Source organism: Homalodisca vitripennis, unplaced genomic scaffold, assembly GCF_021130785.1.
Source record: "Homalodisca vitripennis isolate AUS2020 unplaced genomic scaffold, UT_GWSS_2.1 ScUCBcl_467;HRSCAF=2529, whole genome shotgun sequence".
In the NCBI taxonomy this organism is placed as follows: Eukaryota; Metazoa; Arthropoda; class Insecta; order Hemiptera; family Cicadellidae; genus Homalodisca; species Homalodisca vitripennis.
The window spans coordinates 26,216-48,404 of record NW_025776612.1 but is presented as its reverse complement, the minus strand read 5'-3'; the positions used below and the strand labels follow the sequence as shown (position 1 = coordinate 48,404).

General features: G+C 34.4%; 1 protein-coding gene across 1 annotated transcript; it reads right to left on the bottom strand.

Moving 5' to 3' along the window:
• Positions 1–15,425: 15,425 nt before the first annotated feature.
• LOC124370775 (peroxisome proliferator-activated receptor gamma coactivator 1-alpha-like) lies at positions 15,426–18,638 on the bottom strand. The gene is made up of 5 exons (XM_046829074.1): positions 18,486–18,638; positions 17,956–18,039; positions 16,657–16,806; positions 16,415–16,544; positions 15,426–15,864 (listed from the first exon to the last, which is right to left on the bottom strand). Exons 1-4 carry the CDS (start codon positions 18,527–18,529, stop codon positions 16,424–16,426), a joined length of 399 nt encoding a protein of 132 aa, XP_046685030.1. The 5' UTR covers positions 18,530–18,638; the 3' UTR covers positions 15,426–15,864; positions 16,415–16,423.
• Positions 18,639–22,189: the final 3,551 nt, after the last annotated feature.

Sequence of the window (22,189 nt, the reverse complement as noted above, 5' to 3'; positions counted from 1 at the left end):
CGAGGCCTACGGTGGGGAGGGGGAGAATAATCCTATTAAACAGGCTCTAAATAGGTATAGAGAGGGTATAAAAGCTGGAGTGTACACTTCCTTGTGGAAGGACGGAAAGATGAAGATATGTAAATACCTCGACTGTGCTAATTTCACACCTAATAGCGCGTTTTATGATGTGACGGGTTTTGACAGAATTAGGGTTAGATTTTGCAGAGAGGATGATGTGAAGCTGAATGGGTATAAAAAGGGTATCAAAGCGTATGTACACGCTTGCTTGTACAAGGACGGGGTATTTAAAGGGTGTAAAAACATCGACTGTGATAATTTAACATCCCATGGCGACGCCTGGGATGTGAGGGGCTGTGACAAAATTACTGTCTCTTTTTTGATAGATCCTCTCACATACGAACGGGAGGAGGTGGAGGGGGAAGAACCACCTGCTAAAAAATCTCATTGGTCAAAATAAGCGCGTCTCTGATTGGTCTAAATTCGGAGGATTAAAGTATATAAGGGGTACTGTGGAAGGTACGGTCATACAAGACCGAGACCGAGACCATGGAGGACCCATCAACGGCTATGGACCTGGAGCCTACGAGGATCCCAAGACGCAAAGAGCCTATAAACTCGTTAACGGGAATTTTTCTTAAGTCTGTTTATTTTATTGATTGTGATCTTTCAAAGTGTGTGATTGTGGGTTTTGTTAAAAACCGGGGTGACTCTCTCGGAATACTGTTTAAGGGTAAGAAGGGTTGCGTTTATTGGTCATTCGATGTGTTTAACGAGTTTTCACAACACTTCAATTCCGTAACCCTGGCTCTGGAGAATAAAACCAAATTTTATATTAAATCAGACACGGAGGAGGAGGATATCAAGGTCACAAATGTTTTCGGCCGTATGCACGTGTTTCTCTTTGACGGGGAGCATACTTTAACTCTTAACAAGCACGAGTGGGATCAGTTCACTGCCAACATCCCACTGATGTACATCGTATTGAGAGACCTGTTCTTGATTGAGGAGCCTGTTAAAACCGCAATTGAAAACAGTGACAGTGACCTCCTCCCTAGTCGCATAGCTCACAGGCTGTCTCTCGAAATTGAACTTTTCAAACGGTGGCCAAATGGAGGCGATAGTTGAGTTTCACGCTTTTAAAGATAATGACAATCGATTTATTGTAAAAGAGTTTGTAATAATCAGTCATCTCTTTCGTGCACACATCGTATTCAAGCCTCCATACGATAAGGGGGAGTTAAATTCTAAAATGGCCAGAACCGTTCGGTGGCTGGAGCGCCACTTTCACAACATCAAGTGGGAGGAGGGTGGTATAGAGTACGATGAGGAGCTGATACGCGCTCTTTGTAAACCTTTTGCTACTGTATATACTAAAGGACTTGAAAAGGTCAACTTTCTGTCCAGCTTTCATAATAACGTAGTTGATAGAAATGTAGTTGAAAGTCAGGAAGCAATCGTTTCCGATACTCACTGTATTCTGCCTCAACATAATAGTGGCTTCACTTATGCTTGTGCTTTGAAAAAAGCTCTAGAGCGGGGTGGGGTGAGTGAGTGGTAAGCTCCTAAGGCAGGCCTAAACTCTGTAAGTCCTGGGGCTTTCAACTGCTCTTACGGCAGGCCTAAACTCCGTAAGACCGGGAGCAGTTGTGTGTGTGTATGTGTGTGACAGATACCTCTATGGCAGGCCTAAACTCCGTAAGTCCAGGGGTATGTACCTCGCTCTAGATGCTGTAAAATAAATAAAAATAAAAAAATAAAAAAAGTCTTTGCGAGTGTTTTACGAGTTACATTGAAAGGCTTCTCCGAGTAAAGTTACTTGTTACACTCGCGAGGATAAAAAAAAATAAAAAATAAAGTATAAAATAAAAACGTATCTCACCGAGAGACAGGGTTTCGGCATTGAGTTGAGAAGTCCTGTCATTGGTGAGGTACAAAAAAAAAATATGTTGGGAGGTAGCAAATTTGTCATGGAATGGCTACCACCTGTGATGAGCGATGGTTGGGGCTCATCACCCGAGAGGTTAGGCCTACTGGGGATGCTCTCGGTTAACAAAAAGAACGCGCCTAAGACCTGACCTCATGGGTGGTGTGGAACGAAGGTCACCTTGTACCAGCACATGTGACAGGATGCGGTCCGGCTGCATATAAGCAGAGGACGCGTGTGTATCCTGCACTTTCCTATCATGTCCGACTGTGAACGTTTAGCCATAGTCTGCTTCCTCATGGCCACCACCATGTTCGTGGTCATGCTGGGAGTACTGTGTTGTGCCCCTAGAGCCAGGATCGGGAACACTACAGTATTGCTGTTGATTCTCGCACTCCTGAGTGTGGTATCAGCCGGCAGTGAAGACGTAAGTCATGCAATAATTTCATGTAAATGTTATACTGTTTTACTGATGTATTTAGTAATGTTCGATTAATGTTTAGGAACAACCCTCGACGGCGTCTACAAACGGTTGGACAGGGAACGATGATGGAGCCATAGACTTGGTACGTTTATATTCAACACCGTTATGCCTACACTTTAATGAAATCTATTACTGATACAGAATTATTTGCAGGCTCGACCATCGACATCGCGTGGAGGTTGGTCGGTGAGCGGGTGGTCTCGCAGAGGTCAGGAAGTGAGTGTTTGTTTCGTGTTTGTTTTCTGTTGTTGTTGTTGTTGTCTAGCACATGTATCGCATAACTTATAAATATTGTTTTAGGACCCCGCCAGACCCCGCAGTGAGCCGGTACCCATTCCCACTACGGTACGTAAAATAGTACTAATGTTGTTTTTTTTTCGTCATATGACAGGTTTTTTCAATTTTTATATCCTCTGTATTATTTGCAGACGGCGCGACCTATCTGCGTGATAGAGGATGTCTTTTCGTTGGCTCCTCACCGTTTCAGGCCTATTGTGAGTTTTACTGTGATATTTTACGTGTTACACTTTACGTATGTACTACCTTAAGGAATTTATGACTAACGGGTTTGTTTGTTTGTAAAAGAGACGTGTGGAGGACTACATGGAGTTCTGTGACGAGGATCTTGGGCAGGTAATAACCATTCTCTCATCTATGTACCGATATTGAACGGTTAGCGGCGTACACTGATGATTCTCCTCGTGTTTTACAGATGTTTGCAGAGTCCGACCTTGTCGAGGCTCTTGACCGGGCGGAGAGTCAAGAGCACGATAGGGAGATCACGGAACTGCTGGATCGCCTGAACGAGCCGCAGGAGGTCTGGGATGAAACTAGTCTGGATCAAAGGGTTAGTTCCATCAATTGAAAGTACAATTTACGGATGTGTGATAAATAGCATATCTGAGGGTGTATGTATATGTACAGATCAGCTCACTGCAGCCTGCATTGCTGTCTCAATCACAGTCTGCAGCTGTTCAGAGGACAGGCGTTTGGGGATGGTCACTGCCTGCGGGCAGTGACGATAACAGCTATGACACCTCTCAGAGGCGCCGTTCCGTAGACGCCTCTGTCGCACCGTCACCCACTCCTCCAACTCGCCCGCCCTCCCCGGTACCACCCCATGATGGTCTCTCAGGCCTCTCACCGACCGGCGGATCGTCAACGGAGTCCGCCTCTACGTTCCTATCGTCGCCAGAGTACGCCCCCTCAATACCTCCGTCACCGGAGCTCCCACAAATTCGGCCTACGGTACGCGATATTGAATTACTTGAATTGTACATTATGACTTGTTTACAAGTGATGTAATCTTTCTTCTTCTTCTGTTTTAGCCCAGGGTCGTGGAAGTGGCGAATCCCTCTGTCGCACCGTCACGCACTCCTCCGACTCGCCCGCCCTCCCCGGTACCATTCCATGATGGCCTCTCAGGCCTCTCACCGGCCGGCGGATCGTCAACGGAGTCTGGCTCTACGCTCCTATCGTCGTCAGAGTACGCCCCCTCAATACCTCCGTCACCGGAGCTCCCACAAATTCAGCCTACGGTACGCGGTATTGAATTACTCGAATTGTACATTATGACTTGTTTACAAGTGATGTAATCTTTCTTCTTCTTCTTCTGTTTTAGCCCAGGGTCAGTGATTGGGAGGCGCGGGAATGTATTGCGGCCCTCCACAGTATCCGAGTACTGATGCGGGAGCTGCAATGGACGGCCAGTCGCATCCTTCTAGATACCGACCATAGGCGACAGATCAGACTCGCCCCGCAAACTTGGCGGGAGCTTCGTGAGGACTTGGAGAATTTCCTACGATCCGTTGGGGAAAGAATGGAGGATGCCAGGCGTAATAACACCACTCCTCCACCCCCGGACGCCGAGGAGACCCCTCTGTCACAGCCGCGTAAAGTTGAGTGTCCTGTGTGTATGGTGAATCTTCCCACGGTTGCTCTTCGGCTGTGCGGTCATACTCTCTGTCGGGCCTGTGCCGACAGAGTACACACATGTCCCACGTGCCGAGCGTTAATCGTGGGGAGGTTCAACATATACCTCCCGAGGTAACTCCAGCTCTAACTTCAATTGGTTTCAAAATTCACTTTCCATTTTAAATTCTTCAATTGGTTTCAAAAATTCACTTTCCAAGGGACGGGGCATTATCGGGTCGTGGAGTGACAACCAGTTTCAGACTGGACAGACTCCTATACCTCGGTAATGCTTAACCTGGGTACTGTGTTTCACACACAGTACGAGTGTTCCGCAACCACACTCAGATAACGTCTTACTTAATTTTTATCTATATTATTATTATATATAAATAATTATTTTGTAGTGTGAGGGGAATCCTAGGGAATTTTTCCCGCCAGCGCGCGCCACGGGCACCGCCATCTAAGAAAGTGAGGTTATGTTTACGTGGGCGCGGCCATAATGGTTTTTTTTTTTGATCACGTGATACATGGGCGCAGCCATGTTGGAATTCCCTCCGTCCCTCGTTTCTCCCTCACCGGACCCAACAAATCACCGATTTTACCGAAAAACAACAATTTTGACACCCAAAATCACCGATTTTACCGAAAAACAACGATTTTGACACCCAAAATCACCCCAAAACACTAGGATAAGAGAGTGTGAGCAGGGAATTTCTCCCGCGCATGAGGGAATTTCTCCCGCACATGTGGGAATTTCTCCCTCTGCGCATGCGCGGCCGCCCTCTTGGATCACGTGACCCCCTCTCGACCAATCAGAGCCCTGTCCGCAAGGGGCGCAAGGTCTACTTACATGATCCGAATGTTAAAAATGCCTTAGATTTTAAAGGAAAAAGAATTAGCAGTGTTAGTAAAGGAATTAATCCATTTGATGTTGTTGTAATGATTCAATTAGAAGATCATATTAAAATGTTTAATGAACTAAACAAAAATTACGAGAATCATAAACAGCATGTTAAAGATTTTACAACAGAAGTCTATTAAAAACTTGAAGCGAGAAGTAAAAGATCTATAGAAAATTGTGATGAAAAATTTACAAACTTTGAGGAAAATTTCAATCTATATAAAGCCGATCTTATTGAAAAAGTCAATAAATTTCAAGAGGATTTTAATGAAACCTATAGAGAAAAATGTGAAGTTTCTAAAAGAGTAGCTATTAATCAAGCTTTACTTCATAACAAATTAAATAAACTAGAAGAAAACTTTAATAAATTTAAAGAAGATGTCGATAAAACTTTTGAAAACATCGACAACAGATTTAATGGATTAGGCGGCTATGATGACTAATTTTCCTTATATAAATGGCGCTCATATACTGTGTGAGGTGCAAAGAGAAAACTGCCACAAACGATATAAAATACTATGCAAACATTAATGGAGTTAAGAGAATATCTGGAAAATGTGCTGAATGTAACACTAAAAAGAGCCAATTTATAAAAACTTGATTTGAAATTTTTTCCTAATAAATAGAGATGGCGGGACATTACAGTGCTTTCGATCTTTTTATCATGCAACACGAAAGAGATTTGAAAAAAGAACATTGGGATGACATTTCTCAAAAATATGAATTATCCGAAGATATGATGAGATTATACGTAAACAAATTGAATTGGTATAACATTGCAAAATATCAAACTCTGTCCCCAGAGTTCATTCAAGAAAATATACACTATCAATTAAAAGATCATATGTCTGTTCTTTGTCTCCATCAACACTTGAGTATAAAGTTTTTGGATGAAAATAAAGATACAGTTGATTGGAACAATATTATAGATAGCGGTTACTATCCTGTGCAAATTTTATTGAAATATGTGACCGAGATCGCAAAATTTAAGGAAGAGAATCCTGAATATGACGAAGTAGATCATTAAAAAATGACTCTAATTTATATCTTTTCTTATAAAAAACGTACATTAGATCGATGAAAAAATGATATCTTTCTTATACATGATGTTTAAAATTTATCTTATTAAATGGCGGACTACAGAAAATATGCTAGTGATATTGAAAGGGCGGAGTTTAAAAATTTCTATCCAATTAGTAAACAACATTTGAATGAACCGAATAAAAGAACTGAGTTTAATATTGATTTTGGAGATAACTTTTGCTCGTCTAACTTCCAGTTTTATATTTCTGGAACTTTAACAAAACAAGATGGTCAAGCATATCTTGGAACTGATAATGTTAGATTAATCGATAATTTTATACCGTTTTTATTTTCTAAGATTGAAGTAAGAAAACACAATAAATTGATAGAAGAAGTCGAAAACTGTGGCCAATTAAGCACTATTAAAGGAACTATTTCGTATTCAAAAAAGTGATGTTATTTCTCAAACTTCTAATGGCTTTGAATCAGATTTTAAATTTGGTGTTTTTGAAGCAGCTGGAAATTTATCTCATTTTGGATTAGGATTTTTTGAAAATGTTACTATTCCGATCTATAAAGGAGGATTTTATCTAAGTTTTATAAGAGCAGAAGACGATGATGCGATATTAAAAACAAAAACTGGAAATGATATGCCAGTTGATGGCAAAATTACAATTACAGATTTTTTTATTAGAGTTCCAATGATTGATTATAAAACCACGAGTAAAATTAGGTTGATTGATGAAATTACAAAAAGTCAAAACATTATGTTTAATTTTCTAGATTGGCAATGTATTGAACAAAAAGGTATTTCCGGAACAACTTATTCGTTCGATATCACAAATATTTATAGAAACATCTTCAATCCCAAGTTCATTATTATAGGTTTTCAAACAGATAGACAGAATAATCAAGAAAAAAATCCTTCAAAGTTTGATAGTTTGAATGTAAAAAATATCAGAGTAAAATTGAACGGTTCTTATTATCCAGATGAATTACAAAACTTAAACATTTCAGGAGGTCTTTTCAGAATCATGTATCAGATGTATCAAGATTTTAAGAAAGTTTACTGTAATAATAAGGAAATGTATTACAATCCTAAAGAATTTTTAGCGAATAGACCTATTTATGTCATTGATACAACAAAGAGTTTCACAAATATTTCTGGTTCAAAGAACGATATAATTATCAATATGGATTTTCAGAGTGCGGTTACCAATGCGGTTTGTTATGTTGTCGTTGTCTCTGATAAATTGCTTGAATATGATGTAATCAGGAGTAATATAAGGGAGATACAATGAGAAAAACTCGGCCATACTTCCTACAATCAAATCTGTTTTAAAGTAATGGCCAAGTGATCCCAATTGAACCTAAAGAATTTTGAAACAAGATAATTTTGAAATAAGATAATTTTGAAACAAGATAATTACAGATTGTAATAACTTTTAGTTGGTATATATTCGTAGTTAAAATATGCCTTAAGTTTGGTATCGCTTAAATTTTTATTAAAAATATCTAATTCTATGTTACTTAAACTACTTACATCTGTTTTATTTTTACGGGCTAATTTTATCCTGTTATATGTATATAAAGAATCTAAAGATATGATATTTTTTATCTTGAATCTAGTCATAATATGTTTTTGAATGTTAGAAAGGTTTGAAATATTTTTGTTACCCCAAATGGTTATTGCATAATTTAGAAAAGACATGACAAATGCTGAAAAATACTGACTTTTTGAAGTTTTCTTCTTTACATACATATAACGGTTTCAAAGCTTTTTTAATTTGTTTTTCTATATGGTTAATATGTTGATTAAAATTTAAGTCTAAGTCTATGATACAGCCTAAGTACTTATAACATTCTACCTTTTTCATAGAAATCTATATATTCTGTTTTTTGAAAGTTTAAAGTTAATTTATTTTGTTGTAGCCAATTATTAATTTTCGTCAGGTCCTCGTTTGTTTTTTTATATAAATCGTTACCTTTAACTATTAAGGCTGTGTCATCGGCAAAAGAGTACTAATTCGCCATGTAAATTAAGGGTTGTTATACTATTGATATATATTATAAACAAAAGAGGACCAAGACAACTTCCTTGAGGAACTCCACAGGTGATTTTTTCTAAATTTGAAATTTTGTTGCCAATTTGTGTATTACAGAACCTGTTATCAAGATAACTAGCAAATAAATCTAAACATTTACCTCTAATTCCTAAATGTTCTAATTTGTATAGTAATATCTTAAAATCTACAGTGTCAAAGGCTTTCTTAAGGTCTAGAAATGAGATTAATGTATTTTGATCAATACTGTTAACAACTAAATTGATTGCTTCCTCTGTATTTTTGTTAACTCTAAAGCCAAATTGTTTTCTTGATAACAGGTTGTATTTTTCCAAAAAGCTATATAATCTCTCATACAAACATTTCTCAAATATCTTGCCAATTATTGGTAGTAGACTGATTGGTCGAAAATTGGATGGATCTGATAAAATTCCTTCACTTTTGTAGATTGGGCTGATTGTTGCTATTTTTAATCTATCGGGAAAAATGCCAGTTTGAATACTTAAGTTAAAAATGTATGCTAGTGGTTCACTTATTATGTATACAAGATTTTTGATTAGTTTGATTGGAATTTTATCTGATCCAATTGCTTTATCATTCTTTAAAAGTTTAATTTTGGTCTCAATTTCTAGTTTGGTAATTTCAGAGAGATATATAGAGTTCGGATTTGATTTCATTTTTTCGTTTTCTAGATCTGGAATCTTTGAAGCCAATTCTGAACCAATGTTTGCAAAGAATTTGTTCATTGTATTTAAATCACCTGTGTATCTACAAGGTTTTTTGGATTTATTTAAAAATTTGTTTATAATATTCCATTTGGTTTTTGAATCAGATGACATTTCAATCAGTTCTTTATAATAGTTTTCTTTTAAAATATTGCTATAATGTTTAATTTTCGATTTATAAAATTTTGCTTGTTCAAATCTCTTTTGTCTATACAGTTTATTTCTAACTTTAACGGCGGTTTGAATGCCAATTGTAAGCCAATTTTTGTCATCTGAATGAATTTTGAATTTTGGTTTGTTATTTTTTAGAAAGGTTTTTGAAATTAGTTCATGAAGGTGTTGATAAGCGCTATTTACATTATTAAATCTATAGATTAAGCTTAATTTCTTTAAGAACTCATCTGTGATCTTCATTCTTCGTGAGGGTTGCGATGACGTGGTTGGAGGGTGCAGAAAGGGGTCGAGTGATGAAACAAGGTGTTGCGGAGTGTTGAGGCAGTGTAGCCAGATGTTCAGAGTGTGAGGCTGCGGTTGATAACAAGTCCTTGACCGTCGGCTGCTTCAGGATGTTGCACAACACTGCAGATCACGTCATGGTGATAACACGTCCGCTGCTTCGAGATGTTGCACAACGCAGATCAGTGACTGTAGACCACATCATAGTGTCGCTTGAAGTAATGAAATAGGCATGATTAGAAAATGTCTTGATGAACTGAATGATTCACACTGTCTTGAAGGACATGTTATGATGGATGAGTCTTAAAGATGGTGTAACGTGGTTAAAATTGTAGAATATAAAGCACTGAACTTGTCACTACGGATTAATTTCACTAAGTCTTGTTCCAAATAGAGCTGAAGATGAAGAGAATGCGATATTAAACCAGTAAACAGTGAACTTTTAAAATTCCTGGATCAAAAGTATAGAGTAAAATTTAAATATGACTGACTAGTGTGAGGTCTGGACGGGAAAGGCTGTTCTCCTGTGTGCCGCGCAGTGCTACCAACATTTCTCGCTCAACGGTAATGCCAACATATTCTAAATTCAACATTCGAGTATTATAAATTCCACAATTTATGTTGTCATACTGTCATGAAAAATTGCTTGAATACAGTTTACCATAGTTTATTTAAGTAAATTGTATTGTGAATTGTTTTTACATATTTATGGTGTATTGAACAGTATTTGTATTGATTTTTGGGCTGTCCCAAAAGTGGTCCAGAACCGCCATATTATTATCTTGTTTTTACATATTTATGGTGTATTGAACAGTATTTGTATTGATTTTTGGGCTGTCCCAAAAGTGGTCCAGAACCGCCATATTCATATCTTGTTTTTACATATTTATGGTGTATTGAACAGTATTTGTATTGATTTTTGGGCTGTCCCAAAAGTGGTCCAGAACCGCCATATTATTATCTTGTTTTTACATATTTATGGTGTATTGAACAGTATTTGTATTGATTTTTGGGCTGTCCCAAAAGTGGTCCAGAACCGCCATATTATTATCTTGTTTTTACATATTTATGGTGTATTGAACAGTATTTTGTATTGATTTTTGGGCTGTCCCAAAAGTGGTCCAGAACCGCCATATTCATATCTACTTATATATATTAGCACTTGAGGTTAAATATATAATAAAACTTAACTTGCATTTAAAAATAAAGCATGACTTCCGCAACATTGAAATAAACACATTTAGATACAAATATGCAAGTCTTAAAGACAACAATATTAGTATAACATAAAATATCATTGTAATTATAGCAATAGATTTTATAAATTACGGTAGTGACTCATGGAAATATAATGATGTCGAAGTAAAACAAATTATGTCACATATTATTGCAACGTGGAAACTTTCAAACACAATTAAAAATTAGTGTCACCGTAAGCGGGTGTCTTTTTCAGAATTGGTGACTAATCTTGTTTATTTCCAAGAACTGTCTGTGGGACAAAAGAGCTCTGTATTCAGGGCTGTCCCAGTGTCATAGCCCTCCCCAGCGGCGCCATTGCTAATTTCAAAGGTCGTCCTGTTGTCTAAAGTCATAATCGAGTCCCATAGTGAGAGGCCATCCACCGGAAAACTCCTGTCACCCTTTTGTCAATGAATTATGTTTGTCCGGTGCCGACACTGGCAGCGTGGTCGCCATCCGAAATAGAAGATTATAATTACTTAGTTAGAACGGGCTTATGTTACAGATAATCATTTAATAAGAATAGGCTGATGGTAAACTACAAGAAACATTACATGTAATAGGAAAAAACTAAACAAGTCATTATCCAAATATTTAATTTAACACGATATAAAAAAGTTCATGCATAGCATTACTTTATAGTCTTCTTTACTTGTGTTTTTACTTTAAATTGTTAATGAAAATTATTCAGTTTCTAACAAAAACAAATTTGTAAAGAACTTACTTTTTTTATAATAAACTTTAAAAAAATTATTTATTAGATTAAACACGTGTAACTAATTAGTTAGCTCTGATGTTTAATCCTAGAGATAGCTACAAAACTATAGATCACCATATTCATGTTTTAACAATACATAATATCATAAGGTTTTATAAAAAAACTGAGTTTGCCGTGTAATGTATCCAATCCTACAAAACTTGGATTAAGAGGTAATTAATGCATTGTAATTGGGAAGCTCCTACTTGAGAAGGTTTTGATAATTTGTGCTTTAATTTACTCTAAAAAAGGAAAAGTTAGAGTTTATTTATTATTAAAATGTTTTAGTTCAAATTTTAGTTTTTTTTATGAACTAAGGTACCATGTAACTGTTGTATTACACAAAATTAGCCATTTCTGCACGAATATCAAAAATTTTCACAGGTCAAGAAAAATTATTTAGTTTCAAAATAATTCTAGATAGTTTCATGTAATTACGCTGTAACTAATATTCTTTGAGGAACAGTCGAATATCGTAAAGTCAATTTAGGTAATCAATGATCCAATAAATATGAGTATTCTTAAATGATATTTACAGCATGGACATCATCAATATGATGATACTTGTATGCGGCTTCAAACAAATTTAAAAAAAAATCAGCATTAAATCGTTGTTAAAAAGAAGTATGATGTCTGAATTTTATATAAAACGAGAACTTTCATTCATATGCACATTGTAAATAGTAAATGAGCTATATAGAGTAATTTAAATTTGAAAAAAAATCGGTGTATCAGTTATAATTAAAAAAAACTCATGGTTGATACAAAGAACAAAGCACTTAATAAAAAATATTTATTTACTTTAAACTTTCTGCTTCTAAACCCAAGTTTTTAAAACGAGAATAGCTGCTTAATAATATTAAATTCAGTTACTAACAACCATTTAGTAATTTTTGGAACAATTTTGTAAAAATCTCATGAAAAGCTGCACACTTATCAGATGACACGGAAATTTCCAGAAACCAAAACAATGGAGACGCGTTTAAGTGAGACTTGTTTAGTGCCGGCATTGTTCACGTTTCTAAGAATTGTAATAATTAGAAGCTGCCAACTCTACTGTAAACTGCAGATGTATTTATGGTGTTGTCGGTAAGGATTAGTGGACTTTGGGTTAGGAAAACTTCCCAGGGTAAAAAGTCAGTAAAAGGTCGTAGTCGGCCGGTGCAGTCCCACTTAGAGCTACGGAGCTCAACAAACCCTTTTAAATATCAGTTACAGTATCATTACCTGTTTGAGATTATTATTTTCTTGGATTAGAAAGTACTAGTGTTTGTTACGTTTATAATATTCACTTTGGCTTCTCAAATACTATAAAAAACGTTTATAACTATGTCCACGCTACGACTATATATAAAACAGTAGCATTACCAAATTGACTCGTTTTAATTTAATGGGTTGTCAAACTGGAAATGTTAAAAATAGAATATTGTTATCTCTATCTAGAAAGCGAACTATTTTCTTAGTTGTATGTGATAAAACAAAATCACGTTAATTAAAACCATTCTCTCAACATGCATATTTCGAAATTACAATATGTAAAAAACTAAATTTGAGTAGCTTCTACGATTTAAAAATGTATCGGAGAGTAACTATCTAAACTAGGCTATTCATCCAAGTCAAACAGTTACTTAGACACATTTATATATCCAAGATCACAGATAATGTTATGAAAAATTAACTATGATTTATTGGGAAATATGAGTAGTTTAGTACGCATAAAATACATATTACCTTTTAACAGCTGAGCTGTTGAACGGAAATCATACATTATAGCACAATTATTATACTTTATAAAATGCTTACACTCTATGTTAGCAAACTACTACTGTGCTATACTCAACATATCTCAAAATAAAGCACCAATCAATATCAAAGTGTATTTTAGAGTATGAAATGTAAGCAATTATGCAATACATTATGGAATATAGGCATGAGATGTCTCTTGTTACAGTACACTCTTGATAATGTCAGAGTTAAAGGAACTTCCGGATAGTCTGTAAAGTACCACAATGGAAACGAAAATCTAACCCACATTTTCCACAAGTACCGTAATCCCCATATTTAGACGGGGATTTCTTACATGTCTCACATATCATAATGATAAAAAGTTATATTTATAATTTGTGAGTGTTTAAAAGAATATGAATGCATTTGGTAAGGTATGTCTTTATACTACGTGAGGTTATCAGCCAAAAGCGTTTAATGTAAACTACCCTCAAAGTTGGCTTGCACACAAATAGTTAAAATAATTTATATTCTTATTTTCTATGCTAACCTTTTAAAACCAATTTTAAAACTTATGTGTTATACAAATTATAAGACCTTAAAGTATAGTGAGTTTTAAAATATTGCTTGCATACAACGGTACTGCCACACATGGCAGTAAAAATAAATTATTATGGCAGTACAAAATAAAATTATTTTACTTTTTAAATACGAATATTGTAAAAATTATATCACGGAGATGAGAAATTTTTGCAGGTACTAACAAAATGTCATAGGAAAAAGAGTTTAGTCTATCGCCTAAATTTTGCTTTGAACTTTTATATCACAGTAATACTATCTTATAATACCAGTGGATACGGGGTCTGAGCAACTAACTGCCCAGACCTCTAGGGGACGTCTGTAACTCCGCTAATCTCTACCATTAAGCGTGTACAGTCAGCCGTTTGAAAATCACTTCCTATTGATGTGATTATCACACGTTGCCCAGTGGATACGGGGTCTGAGCAACTAACTGCCCAGACCTCTCGGGGACGTCTGTAACTCCGCTAATCTCTGCCATGAACATCGTGTGATGTTTAAGACAGAGTTCATCCACCACTAGCCTAAACTAACCTAGACATATTACTACAAAAACACTTTTCTAACACTACACCACTGTCCATGCAATTAACTAAACTAAAACACAAATTAAAACTAACTTAAAACTAAAACACTGTACATGCCACTACCTGAGCGTCCATGCGTTAAAAGTAACTAAAACGTACTCAAATTATGTAACCTAATTACACTAACAGAAAAATTATTATTACTAACAATATTTACAAAAACAACAAAATGCGTCAAAGGTATCTGCTTAATTCGTGGAACAATGTGAATTAACAGCCATGATATATATGTAAAAAAAATATATGTGTGTGTGTGTGTGTGTGTGTGTGTGTGTTCAAAAACCTGATGATGCACATAGTGGTACTTGCGTAGATATGCGATTGACTCAAGGCTGCAAGGTGTCCTGCTTGAACGCTGTGACATTTTAAGCACTAAGCTGAACCCGTGCACTGAGCGCCGAAGTAATAAATCTTATCCGTCGAGCAAAATTCCAAGAGTGCTCAGCTGCAGTAGTCAGCTGAGAACATAATCATACCAAATATATTCATTCTAATTTTTAGAGAAACAAGAAATAAACCTGATGATGGAAATAATTGGCGAATTGTGAGTTTTCTTTAATAAACTAATAGAAAATTTATATTTCCAATTAGAAGAGCTCCTCCTCCTTCAAGAAATAATGGTTTATGATGGTGTTAGTTGAGGTTGTAGGAGGAAGGCTTATATTTCAATTTTAGGCTAGTCGCATTCTGTGTACTTTATTTACACCGTTTTGTTTAAAATAATATTTCCTTCAAAGTGTATGAAAAACTTTGATCAGTCACTTCATAAAATAACAGAGTTAGTGTTGTCTAAAGATGGGTAACGTGTTTTTTCCCAAATTTTTACTTACTACTTAATAAAATATAAGAGTTCGTTATCATGATTGTAGTTGTCTTAAGGAAGGTTCAACAATAATTCAAATGGAATTTGTATAGCTGGTTTGTTTATTTAGCTGTTAATGATTCTAATCATATAATCAGCATCAAAGCTTTTCCAGATGCCACATATCTTGAAAAGTGTATAAGGACTTAACAAATAAAAACCCTCTTTATTTAAAGTGTACACATGTACTGTTCTAACAGTAAACCTAATAACACAACTAAAGTAAGTTTTAGTTTAATTTAAGGTTGGTTTTAATCAAACTTAGAGATCTATATTAAACTGTACGATTTTTAAAAAATAGACTGAAAAAATAGTTACTAGTCATTGTTAGGTATAGTTATCCATTGCAGTGTTTACATTTACGGTATCAATAAAATTTTTACTTTTGTGAAACAACAGTTATGTGTTGCAATTCTTGATTCTAGTTATAATTATTTATTATTAATATTATAATTAGGTTCGGTATGTAATCTGGACCTGGTGCCAGACTGACCTCTTAGATGCTGGAACCTTCTCACTTTGTTTTACATTACATTTGATACTTGGCTGCTCAGTGCACGGTTTCCAGCTCGGCGCACAGAGCACATGGGGCTCGGTGCAGGATTTTTCTCCTGGTGAGGACCTGCAAAAGAAAAGGAAGATTATTATTAGGATAATTAGCAACTAATTTAACAGTCATTACAGTATTAAATTAAGATTGTTTTATCTTACAGTCGAATTGATCATCTTAGTATGTGTATAAATATGTTAACATCTAGCAACTCACCTCACTCGGCATATATCGTTAATAGCTGGCTGTATTTATGGCTATCGGGAATTTAGCACCATAAGTAATATGTTAAACCGCATGCACTTTGTCGACCCTATTTTCAGTCATAGAATATAGGAGTAATCTAATTTTAAAGACCTTATTAAAGCGTATAAAACACTATATGGTTAATTATTACTGTAAACTGCTATTACAATTCTAAATAATACTAATTTGTACTTTATTGTTTAAATATTCAAAATATTTACTGTATTCAAAATATATGTTAAAATGGAGTGTCTGCTAATTTGATATATCATTAAGGCGAGACATCCTCCACAGCAATACGAATTAAAGTAGGTGAATAAAAGAGCATAAGGTTTAACATTGTTCTTAATAAGAAAACTCGATGCAGTTTGCTTACCGCCAGCTTCTATCGAGGCGCCTTGCGCCTGTCGTACCGCAAGATTTTGAAGAGTGTTTGATCTTTGCCGTACACAACGGCCTGGTAGGCGTCCGCACTGCTTGCGTACGTAATGTATGCAAAGTTGTCTCTGTTAAAAAATACACTCGTGTTACAAAATATGAATGTTAGTTATGTATACACTATTATATCTACTTTCACACTGTAACAGTATAGCACAAATTTCAAGCTCTAATACTTACGTTTTCTCGTTGAAGTCAATGCTAATTATTGTTCCAAATCGTTGGAAACGTGTTTTAAGATCATCCATCGTCATCTCTTTCAAAATCCTCCCGATAAACAGGACCCTTCTCTCCTCTTGAGCCAAAAAACTACGTTGTGGAGAGTGTGACCTGAAATACATAAATCGTTCATTTTATTGTAATTGAGTAAAATTCTGCTATAAATCAGTAAAACCACGTACACCGACATCCGTTACCTTACATGCGAAAACATAAACAAAACAAGATCAGTACTACACGACACTGTTCAAGCTATCTATGAGAGAATACATCTATTATTTATTTTGAGTTATCCTAAAGATAACACGTCAAAACTACGGTTTGACCGATAAAACCTTGTTGTAAACTAATCAGGTACACATGAATTTTGAATGTAACCAGTTGATTTTAAAATAATAAATAATATGTACCACAAGATGTTTTAATTAGACCTTAACTAACAAATCAGCTTAACAAGTAGATGTGAAAGATAATAATATGTAGTAAGTAAAAATAACCTGCTCATTTATAAATTAACTATCAATCACATCTACCCATTGTATTCAACCAAAATTCCAATTAATAGAATCACACATAACTATTAAAAGTATATTTGAATTATTGTTCTTTCCCTCCCAATAATATTCTTGGAAAGTTATTAACAACACTACGCCTATCCAGTTAAAATACCATTACTGAAATCAATCCCTCCCCTACCACAATAAAAAGAGGGTTTAAATAAAACGCGAGGACACTAGTTAAAACCCATACAGTATATCGTGTTTGTTTTAACATAAGTATGTGCAGTCATCGTAAACATCATACATCGTACATCATAAACAGTTTTACATACAGCAAAGAGACAGCACAAATGTTGGTCTATTGAAGAGTAAGGCCCACCCAAGAGTTGGCTCTCTACCCCATATACCCCAAGTGGAATACAATCGATGGAATTAGATTCGTATGTACTATTAATTGGAATTTTGGTTGAATACAATGGGTAGATGTGATTGATAGTTAATTTATACATGAGCAGGTTATTTTTACTTACTACATATTATTATCTTTCACATCTACTTGTTAAGCTGATTTGTTAGTTAAGGTCTAATTAAACTAATCGTATGTATTATGATTCGCAGGGTTATGACTATGTGTATATTTTTTTCCTAACATTATATTTCTTAGAAATTAATTTCACTTTAAGAGTAATCTTTAATTTCATATTCTTGTATAATTCATATACATAAAGCATAATTGCAAAAGTAATGTATAAGAACTTACCCTGATGATCGTGATCGGGATCTGGATGATGACCTCGAGCGTGATCTCGACCACATCCGAGAAACATCCGTCCTTCTCCTTTTACTGAAACAGTTAAAAATCATTTTAACTACCTGAATATTGTTCTCAACAATTCAGGAAAATAATATTATATGACAAACATAGTGTTATCGTTACGAAATGTTATCAAAAAATATAATACACGTTATAAAAAATCATTATTAATACTAGTGTATTTAATGTGTTATTTGTTAATTTGTTGAAATGGAGAATTCTAGTGGATCTGAAAAGAGTTAAAAATATAAAATAAACTAAACATTCATTGTTTGTACCTAGTTAATGTATGTATTATATATGAAATATCCGTTGGTCATTTCAGTGGCAAAGGGACACACCTAAAAAATCCATTGCAACATTCATGCTAAAGATTCAATAGCAATTCCTTCATTGTACATATTTGTATAGGCGATGAGGTTGCATAAAACAATTTTAATAAAAGTAACAACTCAAAATATTAACTGAAACATTACCTTCTAGAAATATGCGTTGACTTTTTATCTTCCTTCAAACCCATTCTTCAGATGCTCCACAGTCTGCAACAGACAATACTAATTTTAAATTTTCCATGAATGAAATTTATCATTACAAATTTAAAAACTAAACATTATTTCACACTTATTAGTTTTAAACAACTCTACTCGACGTCTTGCATCCTCAGTGCCGCCGAAATGTGTGTTTTTTTATGTACAAGCCGTGTCTCAACACGAACATTAAGGTCTTTTTATAGGAAATACTCGTAAATGTATTGCATTGTCTTCCAAATCATAGCCCTAGGGTAGTGTTAGAGCAATAACTGGTCGTGGCGGAGCACTACTTTTTGTGACAGAAGAGGAAATTAGAAAATGTAGCTACATGGCGTTGTATATATATGAACTTTATACATTTTCTTTTACGTTATTTAATATATTTCAGACTAATGCATTACTAATCCATTACAGAATAGCTAAAATGTTATCAAAATTTTTAAAAAGTATAACCTGATTTCGGATATATTCCATCGATAATATTAGGAAAATAAAACACTACCTATGGAGAATATGGGTATTCCCCCACGTTAATATTCAAACAAAGATCCAACGGTTGTCCTCAAACAAAGACAAAGATGTTAAATTTGTTATGAACTCTAAACAATTTTGTATTTTATTTCTGGAATGAGGTGTAATCATGTTAAATATATTAATATTTTAACGAATAATAATTTAAATTTTTTTAAGTTTTCAGTTAACCAGAGTAGTTATATCTCTGTATTTCCTATCAAGATAAAATATTACAAAATAGTTCATTTTACAAAACAGCGTTTAAAACAATGATTCTAATCGCTAAATATAGTATAGCTAATTAATGGATTAAGTTAATTGACATGATAACGGCATCTGCATTTGTGTTTTTCAATTTAGAGAAGCATACAAAATCAATTAACAATTATAATTGAGTGCATATCAAAGTAATCCTTCAGATTGCTTGCAAACGACCTTAACGCTGTATAATTATTTTTGTGTAAAAAGCAACAGCCACTGTAGAATAATACTGTGGGATATAAACGATTGCAATTACCAAATAACCCTACGTTTCAGTAATGTTTTATTTTGGATTGAAAAATAAAACTTAAGTAGGTCAAAGAAATTAAAGACATATCTTATAAGACTTCAACATATTTTCGTTGTCTTTTTAAATTTATGTGAAACGGATTAACCATTACAGTAGTATCAAATGAAAAATGCTCTACACAACATAATACTAGGTCAAATTAACAAGTCTGGTACCTTAAAAAGATATACCAAAAAAGTCAACGCCTAAATATAAGAATAATTAATACCAGCAAGAGTAAAATGAAATTAATAGTTTTACATTTATTTTCATATTATATAAATAGTAAAAATTTTGCAATTACTGAATTAATCACAGACAAGGTGACAAGGTTCTTAACCAATAATTTATTCATCGGATTAAGTAGTCTACAGTTTCCAAAGAGAAGTACAAATATTGAAGCGCTTAAACCCAGAGATGCCGGAAGTGAATGAAACTGCTACGTTTATATTTCCGCATGATTTATATTTATGCTAAATTTACTATATAATATAGTGCCATAATAAAATATGTTACGATTGTTTAACTCAAAACATATTCAAAATCAATATTTTGTTATAAATCTAATTACGGGCAATCTGATGCAATTTAGATATATATTTAGATATAAAAATAATTCATCAGATATCTTTATAATTCAGAAATTTTTCATTAATAATTATTTGTTATAAAAATACTATCTGCAACTGATAAAAAAAACCGAACGGATTAAGTACCTACAGTAAAATATTAAAAAAAAGGTTTTATTTACTCTCTCATCAATTGACATTTCTTTTTAAATAATATTATACTATAAGTTAATAGGCGCTCCTTAATCTATTTAGTTCATTAACGCATGAATGATTATTCGAATTTAGATTCAAAAAATGAATATAAAATAATAAAGCAGAGCTTACCTTTTTAAAAAGGCAAGCCAAAATGTAGGAGAGACGTTGCTCGAAGAGGTAACACAGCACAACTGAGAAGATTCGGTATTCTGCAAACAATTAGTTGTACCTGGTAAGGGAGGGGGTAAGGATTTGGAAGGCAGTCACCACGCCCAACCCCACGGTAGTCCAGGAGTAGTAGGGGTAGCTTTCTCTTTTTTGTTTATACCTGTCTCTATGTTGAGGTAAAATAACGTAACTTCACATCAATATTTTCCCCTTCTGTTTTAGACATAGTTTTCTCTAGTTTATAAACAGTGTTATAAATTTAAAATATATTATTATTAAGTATAGCAATAAACTCTAATTTTCTCCTAACAAATAACTAATTGTAGTTATCAATAATAATAGAATAATTAGTTTGCATATTTATCAAAATCAAAAGAAGTTTTAATGAATTTTGAGAACGAAGTAAGGGTTAAAGTTCCTTCATTATTACTCAACTTAGTCATAGTACAGTACAGAGTCGCCAGTATATTCAAAGGGAATACTACTCGTGTATGCTACACTCGTATTGGTAAATTATAAATAAGTCTAGTATATAATGTGACCTATATTAAGTATGAAAGACATTTTTACCGAAAAGAAATGAATCATCGAGAGAAATCAATAATTTTTTTATTTATTGGTATGCATAAATATACATGATGAAACGATATTTTATTGGAAGGGATATTACATGTTCAATAATCCGAAAGAATAAGTAAAGAAAATAGTACATATTAATGTATTGGTTTTCGAAAATTTACGATGTATACTTTATGCAATATATTCTTAAGAATTAGAGTTAATTAGATATTTAGTAATAACGGTTAATAGGAAAAATTATTAAGTTTAGAAATGATGCTTGAATTACTCAACATTCAGTCGTCAAAATGTAACATTATTAAGTAAAACTATATGCATGCTTTAAGTTAATTTTATTAGTGTAAATAAAAAAAATATAAATTTTAATCATAGCACTGAACTACATTATTGAAAGTTGTGACTAAAATTATGATTTGTCGCGTTAAAGTAACTTTACACCATGTTTTTGCAGCGCTGGAAAATTGTAAATACATGTAGTTTTACCATATGCAGATGTCTTTCTCAGACCTGATGACCAATCTTGTTGTAAATTTGTTTACAGTCATTTATTGCATTTCCAAGAACTGTTTGTCGGACTTTGGTACTTTGTTTTCAGGGCTGTACAGTGTCATTGCCCTCCCCAGAGGCACGCCATTGCTCTTGTCAAAAAACGTCCTGTTGTCCAAAGTCATCATTGAGTCCCATAGTGTGAGGCCATCCACCGGAAAACTCCTGTCAACCTTTTGTCACTGAATTATGTTTGTCCGGTGCCGACACTGGCAGGTTAGTCGCCATCTGAAATAGAAGATTAGAAGATCAAGAAACACACCGAATGTGTGATTCTGACATTTTTTCCCTCTACAACCATATAGAGTGTGCTACTCCGTTAATTGATAATTTACTCTTTTTACACCGAGTTCCTCTAAAAGCTTGTTGTGTCTGTTCAAAAAACTAAGCATCTATTTTTATGTGCCCCTTGGATATTAGATTGAGTTTATTGTATTTTTGTCTAGTAGTTGTCTAATGATTTCATCTATTTCTTGCTCAACTACAGGAGCCAACTCCAATGAGGAAGATGGCTTCTCTCTGCGTGG